The 23,590-nt window shown below is 43.6% G+C and overlaps 1 protein-coding gene across 5 annotated transcripts in view; it reads right to left on the bottom strand.

Annotated features, from left to right (window-relative positions):
- Positions 1–23,590, bottom strand: part of LOC140204942 (autophagy-related protein 2 homolog B-like) — a 177,898-nt gene that overhangs the window by 150,300 nt on the left and 4,008 nt on the right. For all 5 annotated transcript variants that reach the window (XM_072271939.1, XM_072271956.1, XM_072271964.1 and 2 more), the window contains exons 2-5: positions 12,118–12,280; positions 8,555–8,707; positions 4,319–4,421; positions 3,730–3,889 (exon numbers count right to left, since the gene is read on the bottom strand). In XM_072271939.1, the coding sequence (XP_072128040.1) occupies positions 3,730–3,889; positions 4,319–4,421; positions 8,555–8,707; positions 12,118–12,280 (579 nt within the window). The remainder of the gene's footprint in view (positions 1–3,729; positions 3,890–4,318; positions 4,422–8,554; positions 8,708–12,117; positions 12,281–23,590) is intronic.

The following is a 23,590-nucleotide window of genomic DNA, read 5'->3' as shown; positions in this document are numbered from 1 at the left end:
CCATAACAGGCCGTAATGCAACCAGTCAGTATACTCTCTACCACACATTAATAGGCCTCTCAAAGTCCAACCCTACGTCCTCATCATGAGAGGTGGAAATGGGCCAGGCTGGTCAACAGGGCTATGGTGAAGCTGTATAGGCCAATCCCCTGTACAGTGGAGGTAACGGATTGCAGAAGCACTGATGAACTCCAACCACACCAATGACTTCTGAGGACAATGGAGACGCAATGACCTATGCTTCACTTAGGAGCCAAAGGCCCAACTAGTAAGTACAGCATCTATAGAAGTTTTAAAATTTTAGATGTCATGCAGAATCTTTGCAAAATTCTAAGCAAGTAGAGGCACTGTCTGCTTTCTTTGTAATGGCTCTAACGTGCTGGGCCCAGGGCAGATCTTCTGAAATGATAACATCAAGGAATTTAAGGAATCTCTCCACCTCTTATCCTTCAATGAGGACTGGCTCATGGACGTCTGGTTTCCTCCTCCTGATGTCAATAATCAGCTTCTTGCTCTTGCTGACATCGAGTGAGAGGTTGTTGTTGTGGCACCACTCAGCCAGATTTTCAATCTCCCTCCTAGATGCTAATTTTTATCACCTTTCACTCAGCTAATGGCAGTGGTGTCCTCAGCAAACTTAAACATGGCACTGGGGCTGTACTTCGCTTCACAGTCACAAGTATAAAGTGGGTAAAGCTGAGTTGGAAGCCAAGCACACAGCCTTGTGGTGTACCTGTGCTGATGGGAAATTGTAGAGATCATCGTGTTGCCAATCCGAACTGACTGGGTTCTGCAAACGAGGAAACCGAGGATCCAATTGCACAAGGAATAATCAGACCAAGGTCTCACATGTTATTGATTGGTTTTGAGTGAATGGTGAACTATAGTCAATAAAGAGCATCCTGATGCATGCATCATTGCTGTCCAGATGTTCCAGAGTTGAGTGAAGAGCCAATGAAATAGCATCTGCTGCGGACCTGTTCTGACAGTCAGCAAACTGGAGCAGATCCAAGTCACTTCTTAGGCAGCAGTTGGTATGTTTCATCACCAACCTCTCAAAGCACTTCACTACAGTGGATGCAAGTGTCACTGAATGATAGACATTGAGGCAGGATACCACGTTCTTCTTAAATACCAGTGTAACTGAAACCTGCTTGAAGCAGGTGGGTACCTCAGTCTGCCCAAGTGAGAGGTTAAAGATATTGGTGAACACTTCAGCCAGTAGATCAGCACAGATTTTTACCATAAGACCATAAGACAAAGGAGCAGAAGTCGGCTGTTCGGCCCATCGAGTCTGCTCCGCCATTTTATCATGAGCTGATCCATTCTCCCATTTAGTCCCACTCCCCTGCCTTCTCACCATAACCCTTGATGCCCTGGCTACTCAGGTACCTATCAATCTCTGCCTTAGATACACCCAATGACTTGGCCTCCACTGCCACCCATGGTAACAAATTCCATAGATTCCCCACCCTCTGGCTAAAAAAAATTCTTCACATCTCTGTTCTGAATGGGCGCCCTTCAATCCTTAGCTCATGCCTTCTTGTACTAGACTCCCCCATCATGGGAAACAACTTTGCCACATCCACTCTGTCCATGCCTTTCAACATTTGAAATGTTTCTATGAGGTCCCCCCTCATTCTTCTAAACTCCAAGGAATACAGTCCAAGAGTGGACAAACATTCCTCATATGTTAACCCTCTCATTCCCAGAATCATTCTAGTGAATCTTCTCTGTACCCTCTCCAACGTCAGCACATCCTTTCTTAAATAAGGAGACCAAAACTGCCCACAGTACTCCAAGTGAGGTCTTACCAGCGCCTTATAGAGCCTCAACATCACATCCCTGCTCTTATACTCTATTCCTCTAGAAATGAATGCCAACATTGCATTCCCCTTCTTCACCACCAACTCAACCTGGAGGTTAACCTTAAGGGTACCCTGCACGAGGACTCCCAAGTCCTGTTGCATCTCAGAACTTTGAATTCTCTCCCCATTTAAATAATAGTCTGCCCGTTTATTTCTTCTGCCAAAGTGCATAACCATACACTTTCCAACATTGTATTTCATTTGCCACTTCTCTGCCCATTCTTCCAATCTATCCAAGTCTCTCTGCAGACTCTGTTTCCTCAGCACTACTGACCCCTCCACCCAGCTTCGTATCATCAGCAAACTTAGCCACAAAGCCACCTATTCCATAATCCAAATCGTTGATGTACAATGTAAAAAGAAGTGGCCCCAACATGGACTCCTGTGGAACACCACTGGTAACCGGCAGCCAACCAGAATAGGATTCCTTTATTCCCACTCTCTGTTTCCCACCAATCAGCCAACACCCTATCCACGTATGTAACTTTCCCGTAATTCCATGGGTTCTTATCTTGTTAGGTAGCCTCATGTGTGGCACCTTATCAAAGGCAAGTACTAAGTCTTTAGTACTTAGCCAGGTACCCATTTGTGCCAAATGCTTTCCATGGGTTCACCCTCCTGGAGGATGTTTTCACATTGACTCTGTGACTTCAGACTCTGGGGCCATCGGGGCTGTTGGAGTTTGTGAAGGTTCCTCCATGTTTTGATGGTCAAAGCGAGCACAGAAGGCATTGAGCTCATCTGGGAGTGAAGCCTTGTTGTTGCCCACTTCACTTTGTTTCACTTAGTATGAGGTAAATGCCACAGTTGTTGAGCATCCTTCAGTGATTCAGTTTGATCCGGAATTGGCACCTCGCAGCAGTGCAGATATTGTCCAAATCAAAAATCCAATAACAAGGAACGCTTAACAAAAATGACTATCATGCTATTATAATAAAAGGACTTAAGCACTGAGACACTGTGCCTGCGAGATGGCAGTGCTGAAATACTGTATTTGAAAAGTTCTATTAACATAAAGTCAAAGAGCTACACAGTGCTTCAAAGAAATGCAGTCAGAAACAATGGAAGTAATTGAAACAGTGATTAAAAATGTTTGATAAAGGGGCTGCATTTTAGGTGAGGGAGCAAGTTTATGTGGAAATTGAGAAGGATTCCATATGCAGGCAATAACAGTGAGCTGAAGAAAGAATCAAAAAAGCAAACTCCAAGAAATACAGACACAATCAGTCAGTTCCCTAGAGCTGAAGTCTGGAATTCCTCCTATCTTTAACCAAACTGCTCATCTCAAATTTATTTTTAGAAATACAGTAAGGTAATAACAGGCCTTTCTGGCCCTATGAGCCCGTGCCCCTCAATTAGACCCATGTGAACAATTAACCTACTGACCTGTATACCTTTGGAATTTGGGAGGAAACCGGAGCACCCAGAGGAAACCCACATGATCATGGGAAGAATGTACAAACTCCTTACAGACAATGGTAGGAACTGAACCCAGGTCAAGGGCACTGTTACACTGCTAACCACTGCACTGTCGTCTTTCTTTAAATATTTTCTTTAGCTGGGTTGTTCTATAATACTTTTATAAAGTGTAGTCTAATAGTAGCAGTAGTGCGATTACTTGAATAGAGTATGATGTTCTCCAAAAGGGTTGTCTATTGGTGGGTCCTCAGGTGGCTGTAGAGGCCAATCTGGGATACACATTACTGGCAAGGTGGATTCCCTTAATGGAGAATTCCTGTGCATGACTGTTTAAAGAGGTGAGGTCAATGTAGTCTACTACATTTCTACAGTAAGGTACTGACTGAATCTGAGTTACTGTCATCCATGTGCCACTTTGAAAATCATCCCATAAGGTTCTCACCTGCATCGGAGAAATCCTAGGTGAAGTTTTTGCACTTTCAGAGAACTCAAACCAGAATAACGAGATCCCACTTAGCTGCAAGTTCTTGTGGGCAAAAGCTGTGGGATGATGAATGCTGATGTCTGGACACTCAGCGGCAGACTCATCACAATATTCGATTCTGTAAGGACAGTGGCACTGAGAAATTACACTGGTATGAAGAGATAGCTTCTATCTACAAACATAAAGTGATTTGAAAAGTAGAGAAGCAGCAAATATTGGTCTTTCTAACCCATCTTGTTATAATTATGTCTCTCCAGTCCATCTGTCCTAAGACAGGTGTTGGCATACCTCCTGATTTGTGGTATTCACACTGCAAATGAGGAACCTGGTAAATCTGTTAGCTGTTGTTTTAAATTAGAGATCTGGGCTCTGATCTACCAAATGCAGTGCCCTGTAAACCAATGAGAAAAGTCTGGGACATACTGGTGACCAGTGATAACTGCTGGAAACCTCAGTCGCTAACAGCCAAAAGTGTTACAGACAAAAAGAAGTGGGCGGGGTGTTTGCGGGGGTACGGGTGGTGGGAGAAAGAAGCCACATGATTTACCTCTGGATATGAATCTCCAGTGCGACCCCAGTTTTCGAATTCTCTGGAACATGCTCAATCCTGAGAACGCTCTCTAGAAATGTAAGCTTGACTCTTCTTAGAACTGAACAACAAAAAAGGAATATTTTATGTTAGCTTCAGAAGATTAAGGATTCCTAACTAAAGGATTTCCCTCTCTAACCAAAGGGCAGCTTGGAAGCTACCCAATATAGTCAGCAAGTAAAGGCAATCCATGCACTGTCCCAACCACAAATGGAGCACTAGTTGAGAAGTGAAGTGGGTAATGAGTGACCGTTAATAAAGATAGAGTTACAACATTTATCATAACATCTCCATTGGGATGAGCAAAGTCAAGCTCAATCTGCTACCTGTTTCTTCACTAATGTCACCACCAATATGACACAATTACAGTTCATTCAGGAACCCAAATAGTCCTTCCAGGTAAGGCAACACTTCAGCTGAAAATTTGATGCAGACATTTACAGTATCCAGTGCTCTTAGGGTGGCCTCCTTTACATCAGTGAGATCCACTGTAGATTAGGGGACCGTTTTGATGAGCACCTTTGTTCAGTCCACCGGAAAAGAAACAATTTACTGATGGCCATTCGTTGCAATTTTATTTCCATTCTGACATGTTGGTCCATGGCCTCTTATACTGCCACAATGTGGCCACACTCAAGTTGGAGAAGCAATACCCCATATTCCATCTGGGTAGCCTCCAACTTGATGGCATAAACATTGATTTCTATAATTTCTGATCATTTCTCCCCCCTCCCCATTTATCCATTCACCATTCTATTTCCCCTCTCACTCACTCTCTTCTCCATACTTGCCCAGTGACTTCCTCTGGTTACCTTATTCCTTCAGTTTCTCCCATGGTCTACTCTGCACCCTTATCGAATTCGTGTTCTTCAGTTCCTTTATCTCTTGCACCTTACCCACCCAGCATCTTACTTCTCCTACCCACCCAACTTCCCCCTCACCTGGTCTCCCCTATTACCTGCCTTCTTGTACTCCTTCCCCTCCCCCCATCTTCTTAGTCTGGCTTCTGCCTGTCCTGATGAAGGGTTTTGGCTTGAAATAGCAACTGTTTATTCCTTTCTATAGGTGCTGCCTGACCTCCTGAGTTCCTCCAGCATTTTGTGTCTGCGCTTTGGATTTCCAGAATCTGCAGCATCTCGTGTTTACAATTAGATTAATACTCATTTCTTTGCCAAGACTTTTAGGCACAAAAATACAGCTTCATGAAAAATATCCAGTTTTCAGCTATACTTTACATTTTAGTGATGAAAGATTTTAAATTTCAAGATAGGCACAGTGAAGCCATCTCCTGCCTAAAGATATGCACTCTGAAGCCGATGTCACAAGCTTGATCAAAGAGGTGTTAGCCCTGACTGGTTTCACTCCAGAGGGAATTTAAAGTAATTATTTTTGCTTCCATCACAGCAGGAAGGCAACATTGTCCACCTCATTGCACCCTGGGGCAGCAGAACCACAAGAAAATTTGCTTAGACACAGCCTCAAGAGAGAGGGGTGTCCTTTTAGAATGGAGGTGAAGAGGGATTTCTTTGGCCAGAGAGTGGTGAATTGGTGGAATTCTTTGCAACAGGCATTTTTATGTATATTTAAGGCAGAGGTTTATAGATTCTCGATTGGTCAGGGCATGAAGGGACATGGCAAAGAAGGTAGGAGATTGGGTCTGAGAGGTAAATTGGTAAATTGGATCAGCAATGATGAAATGGTGGCGAAGACTCCATGGGCCAGATGGCCTAATTCTGCTATATCTTATGGTCTTAATACAAGATAACACACACACACACACACCCACCCACAATGCTAGAGCAACTTAGCAGGTCAAGCAGCATTCTTTGAAAAGAAAGGAATTAAAGTGGATATTTTGGGGCAAGACTCTTAATCAGGATTCTGTACAGGAATTGGGATGTTATGTTGAAGTTGTACAAGGCATTGGTGAGGGCTAATTTGGAGTATCGTGTGCAGGTCTGGTCACCTACTATACCTATAGGAAAGATATCAATAAGATTGAAGAACTACATGAAAGTTTACAAGGATTGCTGTGAAAAGGACCTGAATATAGGGTAAGGCTCTGTTAGGATTTTATTATATAACCATATAACAATTACAGCACGGAAACAGGCCATCTCGGCCCTTCTAGTCCGTGCCGAACTCTTACTCTCACCTAGTCCCACCGACCTGCACTCAGCCCATAACCTTCCATTCATTTCCTGTCCATATATCTATCCAATTTAACTTTAAGTGACACCATCGAACCTGCCTCAACCACTTCTGCTGGAAGCTCATTCCACACAGCTACCACTCTCTGAGTAAAGAAGTTCCCCCTCATGTTATCCCTAAACTTTTGCCCTTTAACTCTCAACTCATGTCCTCTTGTTTGAATCCCCCCCACTCTCAATGGAAAAAGCCTATCCACATCAACTCTGTCTATCCCCCTCATAATTTTAAATACCTCTATCAAGTCCCCCGTCAACCTGCTAAGCTCCAAAGAATAAAGACCTAACTTGTTCAACCTTTCTCTGTAACTTAGGTGCTGGAACCCAGGCAACATTTTAGTAAATCTCCTCTGTACTCTCTCAATTTTATTGACATCTTTCCTATAATTCGGTGACCAGAACTGTACACAATACTCCAAATTTGGCCTCACCAATGCCTTGTACAATTTCAACATTACATACCAACTCCTATACTCAATGCTCTGACTTATAAAGGCCAGCAAACCAAAAGCTTTCTTCAACACCCTATTCACATGAGATTCCACCTTCAGGGAACTATGCACCATTATTCCTAGGTCACTCTGTTCTACTGCATTCTTCAATGTCCTACCATTTACCATGTATGTCCTATTTTGATTAGTCCTACCAAAATGTAGCACCTCAGATTTATCAGCATTAAACTCCATCTGCCATCTTTCAGCCCACTCTTCTAACTGGCATAAATCTCTCTGCAAGCTTTGAAAACCTACTTCATTATCCACAACTCCACCTATCTTAGTATCATCTGCATACTTACTAATCCAATTTACCACCCCATCATCCAGATCATTAATATATATGACAAACAACATTGGGCCTGAGGCACACCACTAAACACCGTCCTCCAATGTGACACACAGTTATCCACCATTACTCTCTGGCGTCTCCCATCCAGCCACTGCTGAATCCATTTTACTACTTCTATATTAATGCCTAACGATTAAACCTTCCTAACTAACCTTCCGTGCGGAATCTTGTCAAAGGCCTTGCTGAAGTCCATATAGACAACATCCACCGCTTTACCCTCATCAACTTTCCTAGTAGCCTCATCAAAAAATTCAATAAGATTTGTCAAACATGACCTTCCACACACAAATCCATGTTGACTGTTCCTAATCAGACCCTGTCTATCCAGATAATTATATATACCATCTCTAAGAATACTTTCCATCAATTTACCCACCACTGATGTCAAACTCACAGGCTGATAATTGCTAGGTTTACTCTTAGAACCCTTTTTAAACAATGGAATAACATGAGCAATATGCCAATCCTCCGGCACCATCTCAGTTTCTGATGACATTTGAAATATTTCTGTCAAAGCCCTTGCTATTTCCACACTAACTTCCCTCAAGGTCCTAGGGAATATCCTGTCCAGATCTGGAGACTGATCCACTTTTATATTCCTTAAGAGTGCCAGTACTTCCTCTTCTTTAATCGTCATACTTTCCATAACTACCCTTCTTATTCCCTTTACCTTACACAATTCAATATCCTTCTCCTTAGTGAATACCGAAGCGTAGGAGATTGAGGGGAGATTTGATAGAGGTATATAAAATTATGAAGGTTATAGATAGGGTATAGAAGGGTAAATGCAAGCAGGCTTTTTCCACTGAGGTTGGGTGAGACTAGAACTGGAGTTCATAGGTTAATGGCAAAAAGTGAAATATTTAAGGGGATCCTGAAGGGGAACTTCAGTGATAAGCATGTGGAACAAGCAGCGGAAGTGGTGGATGCAGGTTCAATTGCAACTTTAAGAGAGGTTTGGATAAGTACATGGATGGGAGGGATACAGAGGGCTATGATCCAGGTGCGGGTTGATGGGACAAGACAGAGTAACTGTTTGACATAGGCTCAAAGGGCTCGTTTCTGTGGTGTAGTTCTATGACACTATAAGAGTTGCCTTTAGGATAACCCTCCCAATTAAACATGTCAACCCATTACTGACCTGTTTCAATGGTCTCTGCAAACTTCTCGAGCCCCTCGAGTGGCTGTGGCCCTTCGGCCTGATCATCCGTCAGTCTCTGGCTTAGGCACTCCTTGGCCAGCTGCATACTGTCCGTCATAAAGCTGGACCAGTACATGGGTTCCGAGCCCGACACTGCCAGAGAACAGCCACATGTCAGATCATCAGAACAGTACAACACCAGCACAATGAGTCACAGTGACATTCAGACTTCAATGTCCCAACAGCTTTCTGCTCCCTACAGGATCTTCTACAACTGATTATCTAACTTTTGATACTGACAGTCACAGAGTGAGTAGACTTCTTCATCTATTCTATTAATGCTTCTCATCTTACATAGAAAATAGAACATTACAGCACAGTACAGGTCCTTCGGCCAATGACCTACTCTAGCCTTTTAACCTACTCTAAGATCACTCTCACCTTTCCCCCCCATATAGCCCTCCATTTTTCTATAATCCATGCGCTCATCTATGAGTTTCTTCAATGTCCCTAATTTATCTGTCTCTACCACCACTCTTGGCAGTGCATTCAACACACCCACCACTCTCTGTGTAAAAAAAAACAACTTACTTTTGACATCCCTCCCTTATTCGTTCCTCCAACAACCTTAAAATTCGGCCCCCTTGTATTAGCCATTTCTGTCCTGGGGAAAAAGTCTCTGGCTATCTACTCGATCTATGCCTCTTATCTTGCACATCTCATCCAGTCACCGCTCACTCTCTATCGCTCCAAAAACTTCTCAAATATCATCTTGAAAATCTCTTTCAAGCTCATCATATGACCATAAGAGAATATAACCAGTTGGCCCATCGAATCTGCTTCACCATTCCATTATGGCTGATATATTATCCCTCTCAACACCATTCTCCAGCCTTCTCTCTGTAACCTTTGGCATCCTTACTAATCAAGAAACTTATCAACTTCGACTTTAAATATACCCAATGACTTGGCCTCCACAGCCATTTCTGGCAATGAACCTCATCTCTGTTCCGAAAGGGCATCCCTCTACTCCATGGGTTCCCAACTCAGGGTCCACGGACCCCTTGCTTAATGCTATTAATCCATGGTATAAAAAAGGCGAGGAACTCCTGCTCTATTTTGAGGTTGTGCCCTCTGGTCCTAGATTCCCCCACTATAGGAAACATCTTCTCAAGATCCACTCTATCTAGGTCTTTCAATATTTGACGTTTCAATGTGATTTCCCCCCCCCCCATTCTTCCAAACTCCAGCAAGTACAGGCCCAAATCCATCAAACACTTTTCATATGTTAACCTTTTATTTCCAGGATTATTCTCATGAACCTCCTCTGGAGTGTCTCCAATCATTAACTGCTCAAAACTGCTCACATTATTCCAAGTGTGGTCTGACCAATACCTCATGAAGCCTCAGTATTTTATCCTTGCTTTTACATTCTAGTCCACACAAAATGAACGCTAGCATGGCATTTGCCTTCCTCACTATCGACTCAACATGCAAGCTCACCTTTAGGGAACCTTGCAGGAGGACTGCCATCCCTTTTGACCTCTCATTTCTGAAGTTTCTCCCACTTAGAAATTAATCTATGCTTTTATTCCTTCTACCAAAGTGCACGATCACACACTTCCCTACACTATATTTCATTTGCTACATTTATGACCATTCTCCTCATCTGTTTAAGTTTTTCTGGACTCCCTGCTTCCTCAACACCTCGACTTAACTTTGTATTGTCTCCAAATTTAGCCACAAAATCATCAATTCCATCACCCAAATTATTGATATACAATTTGAAAAGAAGTCCTCCCAGCACTGACCCCTGCAGTCACCAGCAACCAATTGGAAAAAGACCCCTTTATTCCCACTCTTTGCCTCCAGCTAGTCAGATGATATTCTATCCATGCTAGTATCTTTCCTGTAATACCAGGGGCTCTTGTGTTGTTTAGTAGCCTCAGGTGCGACACCTTGTCAAAGGCCTTCTGAAAATCCAAGTAAACAACATCCACTAACAACAGGAATTCTGCAGATGCTGGAAATTAACTCTCCTTTTGTCTATCTTCCCTGTTATTTCCTCAAAGAATTCCAACACATTTGTCAGACAAGATTTCCCCTTCAGAAAACCATGCTGCCTTTGGCCTATTTTATCAAGTACCTCCAAGTACCCCGAAACTTCATCCTAAATAATGGACTCCAACATCTTCCCAACCAGAGGTCAGGCTAACTGGCCTATAATTTGATGACCAGGCTAAAATTTATTTCTTAACCAAACCTCAAGTTCCCTACTCAAGCATCTTCTTCTCTATCTATTCTTTTTAAAGACACTAAAAACTATTTTAGCTGTCCTAATACCTGTTCATGTAATATTTTCCTGTTAAGTTTTATTTGATAATACTTATATAAAATGTCATGGAATATTTAAGTGGAATATAAACACAAGTTAAGGCAGTTGCTGTAGTTGCAAGACAACAAACAATCAAAAACTGTAAACTCCAGATTTTAGTTCAGCTACAAGAGCTTGAATGCCAAAACACCTTTGAGGGGCGGAATGGCCTTAAACCATTTGTATGCTGATGAGCAAATACCTTGGTATGGTAACTGCCCTGCCCAAGACTGCAAGGTCCTGGGGATAGTGGTGGATACAGCTTGCACATCTCCAGAGACTCTACGTACACTTCTTGCTGCCTCAACTAAGCAGCCATCGGACTCCGCCCACCCCTCACCCTGGACGTCCTCTCTTCCTACTAACTCCATCACCCTCTACAATGAGCAGAAGAAAGCATATACCACCAGGTTCAAGGATCTCTCTCTCTCTCTGGCTATCCATCCCATAGGATGATGATGGTTCCTTTCAGTCAATTAGTGGGGTTTATACCCCACTCCTCAGAAAGGATCAGCGTGTGCGTGAATGGATTTTAGGTGAGTAGGGGGTTGTACAGGTCCAGACCCACCCTGTCAACATCCCCTCCCGGATCCAGCGGCATGGTGGGGTCCAAGACGGCTGGGGGAGGTTCTGTTGCAATGAACAGCCAGACCAAGCTTCAATGCAAGGGATGCCCTTTCCGCGCTTCACGGCACGTGTTTGCCAGATGGCCGTTGACCCTACGAGAGGGTTCATCCACCCTTTGACAGGTCTTGTTTTTCATCCTGCAGGGTGTCTAGCCACCCTCCTCACCAGGCAAGCCCTGGTGGGGGAGCCGGTTTAGTCACCGAACTCCCAACCATGTGACAGGTAGTACTGGGTTACATGGTACCAGTAGCACTCAGACGAGTGACCAGACCTGGTCAAGGATAGCCTCTAACCCACTGTTATAATTATTGAATAGGATAATAGGATAAGATGGACTCTTGATCTCATAATCAACCCCATCATGGCTTGCACTTCAGTTTCTATGTAGCATTTTATTCTGCCATTTTGTTATTGTGTTTCCCCTGTACTACCTCAATGCACTGATGTGATGAAATGATCTATATGAATGGAATACAAAACAAAGTTTTTCACTGTACCTTGGTACATGTGACAATAACAAACTAAATAACCAATTCATGTTGTGAAAAAGGTGAACACTCACCCACACGAGGCCTTGGTCGAAAGACCATCTCCAGTCCTTGCACCTCCACTGCACAGTTCTCTTGTAAGAGTGAAGACCAAGGGATGGAAACTGAAATGTTTTGGATAAATCCTTCAGTTATTTCCAAAGGTGCATCAAGTGAATCTAGGATTTCATTTAGGGACTGGAAATATATAAAAAAATAGTTTCAACACCAGTTCTGAGAACATAGTTAAATAATCTTCCTTAAGATGTATGGTAAATCTTTATTTCCATTTCACAAAAATTATGCAAATCAACCCCCCTCCAACACCATAATGATTGAAGCAGAGGTCTGTTTCACCAAAGATTGTGAAATACCTTTTACGTCCATTTTACGAAGGTTGTGCTCAGTTCTGAAGATAAGTGTAATGTATGGATCTGTTTCCTTTAGAGCAATGATCCCTCCCACCACTATGTATTGTTCTGTTGTCTGCGCGTGCACATTGTTCATATTTCTCTCTGCAAAGTGAATACACCAGTTAAAGCCATCTCCCATGTGCATGCTTTTATTTAATTGATATGTAGTTGTGCAAAGATGCAACAAATTGGCGATGAGCACAAACTTGTACGAGATGTAACCTTAGAAAGGGCATTGACCATTGCAATATCATTAGAGACTGCAGCAAAGGATGCAGAACTACAGAAAAGGAGGTTAGAATGTGAAATGTCCCTAAATAGTGCAAAAAACCTAAGATGTGTCGATGTGGCAAATCCTGCCATGACTGTTGGTTCAAAGAAAAAGTCTGCAAAAAGTGTCGCAGACAAGGTCGTATAGAGTGTGTGCAAAGCAGACAAAAAGCACAACCAAGTGAAAAGTCTCAAACACAAATCCAAGCAAATGCATAATGTTACCAAATGTAGAACAGAATCAGACAAATAGAGTCTGACAAAGGTGAACTGTCATGCCTAGAACTACATAGTATTACTGAAGCAGATCACAATATAATATGGATCACAATAAATGTGTCTGGTGTAAAACTGAAAATGGAGCTATATATAGGGTCAGCTTTGTCCATAATTCCAGAGGCTGACTACAACAGACTGTTTTCTAAGATACCAATAGAGAAGACCTCAGTGATGCTGAAGACTTACACAGGTGAAAAAGTGTCCCCCAAAAACAAACTGAAAGTAAATATGGCGTATGGAGGCCAAACACAGCTAGAGCTTTATGTATTGAAAAGTAGAGGACCAGCAATTTTCTGACGTGAATGGTTGAGAAAAGTCTAACTAAACTGGCACTCAAAACTGTGTGTGACAGCAACAGGCAACAGCAGCCCAAACGGTAGCACTAACCAGAGACTGGCGCAGCTGCTTAATGCTAATGGGAAGGTGTTTGAGAAGGGGATTTGTAAACTCAAAGGCATGAAGGCCGGAATTCAACTGGATGAAACAGCAACACCGAGATTCCATAAAAGCGCATCCAGTGCCTTACACACTACGTCCCAGAATGGATGGTGAACAGTAGAGCTTGTAGGAGGCTGAATTCTCTCTGGTCGAGTGGAGTAATTGTGCCACGCCCATTTTCCCATTGCATATGGGGGATTTCAAGGTATCAACCCAGTGTTGCATACTGTGCAGTATCCCCTGCCACGAATAGAAGACATTTTTGCATCTTTTCTGGCAGGGAGAGGTTTTCAAAAATTGACTTGTCACAAGCCTATCTGTGAATGGAGATTGAGGAGTCAAGCAGGAAGTTCCTCACAATCAACGCTCACAAGGGACTGTTTCAGTGTAATTGTCTCATCTTTGGTGTCACATCAGCTCCAGCAATTTGGCGAAGAGCAATGGACCAAGTGCTCCAAAATACCCAGGAACACAATGTTAACTCGATGACATCATCGTGACTGGGAAAAATGATGAAGAGCATCTCCAGAATCTTGATAAAGTGCTTACCAGGCTGAGTGAGTATGGTCTGCATGCAAAGATGCAAAGAGAGAGAAATGTGACCTTTTCAAGAATGAAATCCCATATTGTGGATATGTCATTAACAGGCATGGCTTACACAAGTCACAAGTGAAGACTGAAGCAGTGCTACAGGAAACCCCACACGAAACCACCACGGTGGGCTTCACGGCTGAACAGGTGAGAAGACAGTTGAAACGTCTCAACCCAAGCAAGGCTGCAGGCCTGGACGGTGTCAGTACCAGGGTGCTCAAAGCCTGTACCCCTCAGCTATGTGGAGTACTTTGCCATGTCTTCAACCTGAGCCTGAATCTCCAGAGGGTTCCTGTGCTGTGGAAGATGTCCTGCCTCATCCATGTACCGATGACGCTGCGCCCCAGCAGCCTCAATGACTACAGACCGGTGGCATTGACCTCCCACATCATGAAGACCCTGGAGAGACTTGTTCTGGAGCTTCTCTGGCCTACGGTTAGGCCACACTTAGATCCCCTCCAGTTCGCCTACCAGCCCCGACTAAGAGTTAAGAATGCCATCGTCTACCTGCTGAACCGTGTCTACGCCCACCTGGACAAGCGAGCGAGCACTGTGAGGGTCATGTTTTTTGACCTCCAGTGTGTTCAACATCATCCGCCCTGCTGTGCTGGGGGAGAAGCTGACAGCGATGCAGGTGGATGCTTTCCTGGTGTCATGGATTCTTGATTACCTGACTGGCAGACCACAGTACGTGTGCTTGCAATACTGTGTGTCCGACAGAGTGATCAGCAGCACTGGGGCTCCACAGGGGACTGTCTTGTCTCCCTTTCTCTTCACCATTTACACCTCGGACTTCAACTACTGCACAGAGTCTTGTCATCTTCAGAAGTTTTCTGATGACTCTGCCATAGTTGGATGCATCAGCAAGGAAAATGAGGCTGAGTACAGGGCTACTGTAGGAAACTTTGTCACATGGTGTGAGCAGAATTACCTGCAGCTTAATGTGAAAAAGACTAAGGAGCTGGTGGTAGACCTGAGGAGAGCGAAGGTACTGGTAACCCCTGTTTCCATCCAGGGGGTCAGTGTGGACATGGTGGAGGATTACAAATACCTGGGGATACGAACTGACAATAAACTGAACTAGTCAAAGAACACTGAGGCTGTCTACAAGAAGGGTCAGTGCCATCTCTATATCCTGAGGAGACTGAGGTCCTTTAACATCTGTCCGACGATGCTGAGGATGTTCTACGAGTCTGTGGTGGCCAGTGCGATCATGTTTGCTGTTGTGTGCTGGGGCAGCAGGCTGAGGGTAGCAGACACGAACAGAATCAACAAACTCATTAGGAAGGCCAGTGATGTTGTGGGGATGGAACTGGACTCTCTGACGGTGGTGTCTGAAAAGAGGATGCTGTCCAAGTTGCATGCCATCTTGGACAATGTCTCCCATCCACTACATAATGGACTGGTTGGGCACAGGAGTGCATTCAGCCAGAGAATCATTCCACCGAGATGCAACACAGAGCGTCATAGGAAGTCATTCCTGCCTGTGGCCATCAAACTTTACAACTCCTCCCTTGTAGGGTCAGACACCCTGAGCCAATAGGCTGGTCCTGGACTTACTTCCTGGCATAATTTACATATTACTATTTAATTATTTATGGTTTTATTACTATTTAATTATTTATGGTGCAACTGTAACGAAAACTAATTTCCCTCGGGATCGATAAAGTATGACTATGACTATGACTAAACTGGAAAACATCACAACTCAGGTCATACTTGGGCCTTGTAAGCTACTACCACCAGTTTCTCCCAAACATTGCTACGGTGCTGCATCCATTGAACGCACAGTTACAGACAGGTGCAAAGTGGGAATGGTCAGAAAGATGTGAAAAAGCAATCAAGGAAACAAAGAAACTAATAACATCCGATGAACTGCTCACCCATTATGACCCATCCCTATCCATCAGACTGGTGTGCAATGTGACCCGTTATGGCATTGGAGCTGTTTTGTCACACGTTATGAAAAATGGATCTGAACGCCTGATTGCGTTTGCTTCAAGATCACTGAAGAGCGCAAAAGACAACTATGCACACATCGACTGAGGGGCCCTTTGTCTAGTGTGGGGAATAAAGTAGCTCCACACTACCTCTACGGACAAAAGTTTATGCTAGTGATGGATCCCCAGCCCCTTGTCTCCATTTTCAATCCCAGGAAGGGAATTCCAGTGATGACTGTTACCCGATTACAATGTTGGGCACTGTTCCTAGGAGCCCAGTCTTATGACAAAGAGTTTAAGGGTATCAAACAACACAGCAATGCAGATGGCTTACCACATCTTTCACTATTGGCAACTGAAGAAGAAAAGTTTTCATACTGTGACCCAGCAGATGTGTACCACACAGCATCGGTAGACCAGTTGCCAGAAACAAATTCCAAAATACAACGGGAAACAAGGAATGATCCAACATTGTCAAAAGTCTATGGAATCACCACGCAAGGATGACCAGCTCATGGTAACCGTATTTTTCCAGAGTTCTCAGCGAGACGAGACCAACTGTCAAAGAATGCTGATGTGTGAATCTCATATTGTGGTTCCCTCTAGGCTGTGCACCAGAGTGTTAGAAAATCTGCATGAAGGACATGCAGTCAAGATGAACAGTCTTGTCTGGAGCTACGTGTGGCAGCTGGGAACAGATAAACAGATTGATGGCTTGGTCCAATTCGTCCATGCTGAACATGATTCCTATCTATACGATTTCCATTTGCCTTCTCTCCCATCTCCCCCCCAACCTGTGCTTCTGCTCCTTTCCTGGTGGTGTTAGCATTTTAAGATAGGATTTCATCTGCCAGCAACTTAGGCTGCGTTAATCAATTTTAATATGCTAAGCATTTAGATGGCAAATTAATTAATCCAATTATAATAAGAAACATTAATCAGAATGTATTTACCAGCATTAAATATAGGACTTATAAGTAGAGATTTATGAGCCTATAACACACATAATATTTAGCAATTAGCTGTAGAAAGTATTATATTGAATCCATAGTAATACACACAAAATGCTGGGGGAACTCAGCAGGTCAGGCAGCAGCTTTGGTTAGGATTAAACAGTCAATGTTTTGGGCCAAGACTCTGAGGATTTACTTCACTATTTTGCTCTCGACACGAAACGTCAACTCTTTATTCCTTTCCACAGATGCTGTCAGATCTGGAGAGTTCGTCTAGCATTTTGTGTGTATTACTCTGGATTTCCAACATCTGCAGAATCTCTTGTATTTACATTAAGAATCAAGACTTTAATACCAGTGTCAATTATGAAGTAAGCGGATGAGCTTAGAGCGTGGATCAGCACTTGGAGCTATGATATTGTGGCCATTAGACTTGGATGGTGCAGGGGCAGGAATGGCTACTTCAAGTGCCGGTTCTTAGATGTTTCAGAAAGGACAGGGAGGGAGGCAAAAGAGGTGAGGGCGTGGCACTGTTGATCAGGGATATTGTCACGGCTGCAGAAAAGGAAGAATTCATGGAGGGGTTGTCTATGGAGTCTCTGTGGATGAAAGTTAGGAATAGGACGGGGTCAATAACTCTACTAGGTGTTTTTTATAGACCACTGAATAGTAACAGGGACATCGAGGAGCAGATAGGGAGACAGATTCTGCAAAGGTGTAATAATAACAGGGTTGTTATGGTGGGAGATTTTAATTTCCCAAATATTGATTGGCATCTCCCTAGGGCAAGGGGTTTAGATGGGGTGGAGTTTTTTTTAGGTGTGTTGAGGAAGGTTTCTTGACACAATATGTAGATAAGCCTACAAGAGGAGGGGCTGTACTTGATGTGGTATTGGGAAATGAAGCTGGTCAGGTGTCAGGACTCTCAGTGGGAGAGCATTTTGGAGATAGTGATCACAATTCTATCTCCTTTACCATAGCATTGGAGAGAGATAGGAACAGACAAGTTAGGGAAATGTTTAATTGGAGTAAGGGGAAATATGAAGCTATCAGGCAGGAACTTGGAAGCATAAATTGGAAACAGATGTTCTCAGGGAAACTTACGGAAGAAATGTGGCAAATCTGGGGATATCTGTGTGGGGTTCTGCATAGGTATGTTCCAATGAAACAGGGAAAGGATGGTAGGATACAGGAACTGTGGTGTACAAAGGCTATTGTAAATTTAGTCAAGAAAAAAGAGCTTATGAAAGGTTCAAATAAAAAAACTAGGTAATGATAGAGATCTAGAAGGTTATAAGTCTAGCAGGAAGGAGCTTAAGAATGAAATTAGGAGAGCCAGAAGGAGCCATGAGAAGGTCTTGGCGGAAAGGATTAAGGAAAACCCCAAGGCATTCTACAAGTATGTGAAGAGCAACAGGATAAGACGTGAGAGAATATGACCAATCAAGTGTGACAGCGGAAAACTGTGTATGGAACTGGAGGAGATAGCAGAGGTACTTGATGAATACTTGGCTTCAGTATACACCACGGAAAAGGATCTTAGCAATTGTAGGGATGACTTGCAGCGGACTGAAAAGCTTGAGCATATAGACATTAAGAAAGAGGATGTGCTGGAGCTTTTGAAAAGCATCAAGTTGGATAAGTCACCGGGACTGGACAGAATGTACCCCAGGCTACTGTCCGAAGCGAGGGAGGAGATTGCTAAGCCTCTGGTGATGATCTTTGCATCATCACCGAGGAGAGGAGAGGTTCCAGGGGATTGGAGGGTTGCGGATGTTGTTCCCTTATTCAAGAAGGGGAGTAGAGATAGCCCATTATAGGCCAGTGAGTCTTACTCCAGTGGTTGCTATGTTGTTGGAGAAGATCCTGACAGGCAGGATTTATGAACACTTAGAGAGGCATAATATGATTAGGAATAGTCAGCCTGGCTTTGTCAAAGGCAGATCATGCCTTACGAGTCTGATTGAATTTTTTGAGGATGTGACGAAGCATATTGATAAAGGTAGAGCCGTAGATGTAGTGTATATGGATTTCAGCAAGGCATTTGATAAGGTATCCCATGCAAGGCTTATTGAGAAAGTAAGGAGGCATGGGATCCAAGGGGACATTGCTTTGTGGATCCAGAACTGGCTTGCTCACAGAAAGCAAAGAGTGGTTGTAAATGGGTCATATTCTGTATGGAGGTCGGTGACCAGTGGTGTATCTCAGGGATCTGTTTCGGGACCCCAACTCTTTGTGATTTTTATAAATGACCTGGAGTGAGGAAGTGGAGGGATGGGTTAGTAAATTTGCTGATGACTCAAAGGTTGAGGGTGTTGTAGATAGTGTGGAGGGCTGTCAGAGGTTATGGCAGGACATTGATAGGATGCAAAACTGGGCTGAGAAGTGGCAGATGAAGCTTAACCCAGATAAGTTTGAGGTGGTTCAGTTTGGTAGGTCAAATATGATGGCAGAATATAGTATTAATGGTAAGACTCTTGGTAGAGGGATCTTGGGGTCCGAGTCCATAGGACAATCAAAGCTGCTATGCAGGTTGACTCTGTGGTTAAGAAGGCATACGCTGCATTGGTCTTCAGCAACCGTGGGACTGAGTTCAAGAGCCGAGAGGTAATGTTGCAACTGTATAGGACCCTGGTCAGACCCCGCTTGGAGTACTGTGCTCAGTTCTGGTCACCTCACTACAGGAAGGACGTGGAAACCATAGAAAGGGTGCAGAGGAGATTTACAAGGATGTTGCCTGGATTGGGGATGATGCCTTATGAGAATAGGTTGAGTGAACTCAGCCTTTTCTCCTTGGAGCGATGGAGGATGAGAGATGACCTGATAGAGGTGTACAAGATAATGAGAGGCATTGATCGTGTGGATGGTCAGCGGCTTTTTCCCAGGGCTGAAATGGCTAGCACGAGATGCCATAGTTTTAAGGTGCTTGGAAGCAGGTACAGAGGAGATGTCAGGAGTAAGTTTTTTTTATGCAGAGAATGGTGAGTGCGTGGAATGGGCTGCCGGCAGCGGTGGTGGAGGCGGAAACGATAGGGTCTTCTAAGAGGCTCCTGGATAGGTACACAGAGCTTAGAAAAATAAAGGGCTATGGGTAAGCCTAGGTAGTTCTAAGGTAAGGACATGTTCGGTACAGCTCTGTGGGCCGAAGGGCATGTATTGTGCTGTAGGTTTTCTATGTTTCTAATTAACACACAACAGTACAGCAAGGGAACAAGCCCTTTGGCCTACAATGTTGTGTAAAACTGATTAAACTAGTAATTAATTATCTAACTTCATTCTCTGCACACTGATGTGCCTACCTAAGAGCCTCCATCATGCAGGACCTGGATAAGGTATTCAGCCCCCAACCTTTGTTCACATAAATGAGTGATTTTGATCAATTTAACTGAGAATTTTTATTTGTGAGTCAATGTTCCTTCCCCGCCCCCCCAACAGTAGAGCCCAAAAAATAGGGAAAATTGTAAAGCATGAAAATTTTAAAATGCAAAAACTGAAAGGTCTGCACTTCGAAAGTTTTCATCCCCCTTTGCTCGGTACTTAGTTGAACCACCTCTTACAGCTATTACAGCCAGAAATCTTTTTAGATAAATCTTTATTGGCTTTGCACAACATGATGGAACAAGGTTTGTCCTTGCAAAATTGCTCCTGCTGTGCCAGGTTGATTGGAGAGCGGCAGTGGATAGCAATCTTGAGGTACTGCCAGAGATCTCCAGTCGGGTTTTGGTCAGAACTCTGTCTGGGCTGAACTGCAGTCCAAGAACAGCATTCTCACATAAGCATCCCTGCTCTCCAGGTGTGTAGAGCTGTGGCTGTTGCGTCATCTGTCGATTGGTTGTGTCAGTCGGTGAATTGTCGGGAGTCCAGTGTGAGCGGTAACATGCTACAGATGTAGTCCTTGACCAGCCTCTCAAAGCACTTGCTTATTACTAAGGCGAGAGCGCGAGAGGACGCCAGTTGTTCAAACATGTTACCTTGGTTGTTTTTTTTTGGGTACAGGGACAATGGTGAATGTTTCGAAGCAGGAAGGCACTCTGCACTGGGAGAAGGGGAGATTAAAAATGTCTGCATACACACCGGCTAGTTGTGCCACGCACCCTCTGAGTACCCGCCGGCGACAATGATAGCAGCCTTCGGGTGTACAGTCTCCAGGGTGCTGATGGTCTCTTACAGTTCCCTGAGAGGCAGGTCAGTATCAGCCTGTGATAATAACAGCCACAAACTCTCTAGGCAGCCAGAAAGGTTTACATGCCGGTCCTTCTCCCTCGCCTCCGGTGCCACTTCTGAGATAGATGAGCCTCCCATGGATCAGGTAAGCTGGGGTTTCCAGTGTAGAAAAGGCGGCACGCTGTGGGTAAATGTCCTCTTCCCAATGTTCAGAAGAGTCAGTCGATCATACCTGATGTGACTATCAGCTTCTTGACAAGAAATGCAAAGGAGATTGCAGAAATTAGCAATACACTGTAAAGTTGGTACAGAGCTCGCAACACGGTTGCTGTACATGGTGCCATCTTTGGTGAGTCAGCTGGGTAACACCATCCCTACTGTAAAGTATAGTGGAGGTAGCATTATGCTATGGGGATGCTTTTCAGCATCAGGGACTAGAAATCTGGTCAGGACTGATGGGAAGATAAATGCTGCTAAATACAGAGAGATCCTTGATAAAAACCTGCTAGCCTCTGCCAGAAATTTTAAACTGGGGAGGAAATTCATCTTTCAGCAGGACAATGACTCAAAGCACACTGCCAGAGCAACCATGGAATGGCTTCAAATGAAGAAAATTGTTGTCTTTGAGTAGCCCAGACAGAGTCCTGACCTTAACCTGATCGAACATCTCTGGCAAGACCTCAATATAATGTCCGCTGCTGCTCTCGAACAAACCTGGTACAGCTTGAGCAATTTTGCAAGGAGGAAAGGGCGAATCTTGCCCATCACATTGTGCAAAGCTAATACAGACTTATCCAAAAAGAGTACTGGTTGTAATAGCTGTGAGAGGTGGTTCAGCTAAGTATTGAACAAAGGGGATGAATACTTTTGAAATGCTGATATCTCAGCTTTTGAATTTGTAGTTTTTATGCTTTACAATTTCCCCTTTTTTGGGGGCTCCACTGTGAAAAAAGGAGAATGTGATACACAAATAAAAATTCTCAGTTAAATTAATTAATCCCTGGTTGTAATACTCATTTATGTGAACAATGGGTTGGGGGCTGAATACTCTTTCAGGGCCCTGTACCTCTGGCAACACATTCCAAGCACACATTACTCTCTGTGTAGGAAACTTACACTGTACATCTCCCTTGAACTTACTCCCTCTCACTTTAAATGCATGTCCTCTCATTTTGGTATTAGTTCTCATCAAAAAAACTGAAACTGGACAAACATACTTCCAAGATAATTTTTTGACTGAGAGAAAAGAAACCCTGGCTTTAAGACTAATCTACACTTCAGGCTGTAAAGCACACTGGCCAGCTGTCCTCTCCTTGATAGAGCCATAGTTTTAGCCAAATAATTTCAATGCAATGAATACATACACACACAAGTATCGGACTTGTCTCCAACATTTTTTTAAAACTGATTTTTCAGAGTGCAGATGTCACTGACAAGACCAATGCCCGTCCTGACCGGAATGCTGCAGGATGCACACTCAGTGAAACTGGAGGAACTGTGATAGTTTTCCAAGTCAGGATGGTGTGCAACTTAAAACAGAACTGCATGTGGTGGATCTCATGCATCTGCTGCCCTTGTTCTTCCTGATGGAAAAAGCTGTGGGTTTTTAAGTCAGGAATACTACCGGGACAGTCTTCAGTCTCCATCACACACGCTGGTCCCCATTCCCTACCACCATTCCTCTAACATACAGGTATTTATTCCATCATGAAGAGCACCCATTTTCACAATGGAAACACTGCTCGATTCTGTCTCTGCTTCAGCTGTTGAAACCTTCCTTCAGAGCTTTCTCTCCCCTGGATTTGATAATTACACTTCATGTCTGGCTAGTCCCCCTAATTCTTATTTCTCTAATCTTAAGGACTGCCAAAACCCTACAGCATCCTCATTCCAAGTCAACCTGCATCCTAGTTCACCAACACCTTATTAAAATATTCTTCCTTGGCATTCTTCATCTCTTCTGGCTGGGTAAATATGACAGTTCCAAGTTCTTCCAATTCTGGCCCCTTGATTCACACTCAAATTTAATCACCCTACAACTGTTTCTCCTTCCTCCAATTTAAGATGCTTTAAATCTTGCCTTTTTGACTAAGATTTGAGTCACCTATTGTAATGCTGTTACCGGTTCAAAATTAATTCTCATGGTTGTTATACAACATAGAAACAAGCACTTCACTCCATCAGACTTGGCCATCAAACACTCCTTTACACTAACCCATTTTTATTATTCTCACATTCCCCATCAACTGTGACCAGAATCTACCCCTCAAACGTATCACTTTGTGTCTCCATTTTACTACTCCCATAGATTCTACCCAACCTGCTGAATTATTGTAGCAGTTTCTGTTTTGCTCCATATTTCCACATCTGTATTCCCTTGTGCCTACCACTCACCTACATGACAGGGACAGTAGATAGCACCCAATTAACCTAACAACCCATGTATCTCTGAGAAATGGA

The sequence above is a fragment of the Mobula birostris genome, chromosome 1 (genome assembly GCF_030028105.1).
Source record: "Mobula birostris isolate sMobBir1 chromosome 1, sMobBir1.hap1, whole genome shotgun sequence".
Taxonomy (NCBI): domain Eukaryota; kingdom Metazoa; phylum Chordata; class Chondrichthyes; order Myliobatiformes; family Myliobatidae; genus Mobula; species Mobula birostris.
The sequence above is the reverse complement of the archived record's forward strand: the minus strand, read 5'-3'. Positions and strand labels throughout refer to the sequence as shown.